The sequence below is a fragment of the Parus major genome, chromosome 1 (genome assembly GCF_001522545.3).
Source record: "Parus major isolate Abel chromosome 1, Parus_major1.1, whole genome shotgun sequence".
NCBI lineage: Eukaryota > Metazoa > Chordata > Aves > Passeriformes > Paridae > Parus > Parus major.
Genome location: NC_031768.1, coordinates 113698614 through 113699884, shown reverse-complemented (window position 1 = coordinate 113699884; position 1271 = coordinate 113698614). Strand labels below are relative to the sequence as shown.

General features: G+C 67.1%; 1 protein-coding gene across 1 annotated transcript in view; it reads left to right on the top strand.

Annotated features, from left to right (window-relative positions):
- The first annotated feature begins 648 nt into the window (after positions 1-648).
- PGM2L1 (phosphoglucomutase 2 like 1) overlaps positions 649-1271 on the top strand; it is a 28485-nt gene continuing 27862 nt past the window's right edge. The window contains exon 1 of the mRNA XM_015649422.3: positions 649-978. Within this exon, the coding sequence (XP_015504908.1) occupies positions 868-978 (111 nt within the window). The 5' untranslated portion in view covers positions 649-867. The remainder of the gene's footprint in view (positions 979-1271) is intronic.

Here is a 1271-nt window from a genome sequence, read left to right as displayed (position 1 = left end):
GGGATGCTGTGTGGGATTGGGATGCTGTGTGGGATTGGGATGCTGTATGGGATTGGGAGGCTGTATGGGATTGGGAGGCTGTGTGGGGTAAGGAGGCTGTGTGGGGTGAGGAGGCTGTGTGGGGTGGGATGTTCTGTTGGATGAGGATGCTCAGCAGGACGTGTTCACTCCGAGCCTGCTGCTCAGGGCCAGGCAATCCAATTAGAGCTGATGCAGCCAGGGGAGGGCTATGATTCTCCTCCTAATGCCTATGGAATTGCCATCTGGAAACGCTTCTAAGGGAGCAGCTCATCCCCCCGGGCAGCGCCTGATCATTACCCTCTCGGAGGGAACATGATGCTGCGGACAGCCCGAGGGGCACTACCTGGGAGGGTTGCAGCTTTCCCTCGGATCCACCAGGCAGGACGCGGGCGGTGCCCGTGGGTGCGGAGGAGGGGACACACGGAACATTGTTTTTCACCTCGCGGAAGAAGCGGGACGCGAACCCTGGGCTGCTGAGCCCCATCCCGCTCCGTGAGGCGACCGCGGGCCGCGGGGTCTGCTGGGAGTTGTAGTTTGTCCCGCCTAGCATCACCTCCCTCCCGCGCCTCGGGGACTACATTTCCCGTCATGCCCGCGGAGGGGCGGGGCGGTGGCTCGGGGACGGCCTGAGGAGGAGGAGGAGGTGGCGGCGGGGGCGGTCGCTCTCCGTTAATCGCCGCTGGCAGCGCCGGGCGGGGATAAAAACTGGCCCCGCAGGAGCCCCCAGCCCCCCTTCCTCCTCTCCTTACTTCCCGGGCGATGCGCGGTGCGGCGGCGGGCGTGGCGAAGTGAGGAACCGGCGCCTTCTCCGTCTTCATCCTCTTCCTCCCCCTCCTCCCCGCGACCATGGGCGACTGCGGAGCCGCCGGGGACGTGAACTCCAACGTGCTGGTGGCCCGCAGCACCGGGGACGCGCAGCTGGACAAGGCGGTGTGGCAGTGGCTGAGCTGGGACAAGGTGGGCGAGCGGCCGCGACTCCCCCCGGCACAGCCCGTGCCCCTCACGGTGCCACAGCCGCGTCCCCTCCGCCCGTCGCCGGTGCTGCCCCGGCCCTCCCGGCCCTGGAACGCGGCCCTGGCTCCTCCCGAGGGATCCCTCAGCGGCGCGGGGATGGGAAGGGATGGATGTGCCATGCTGGTACCTGGTGTTGCTCACCTGTGCAGGGATGGGTATGGATGTGCCATCCTGGCACTGCCCAGCGCTCACCTGTGCAGGGATGGGGATGGATGTGCCATCCTGGCACTGCCCAG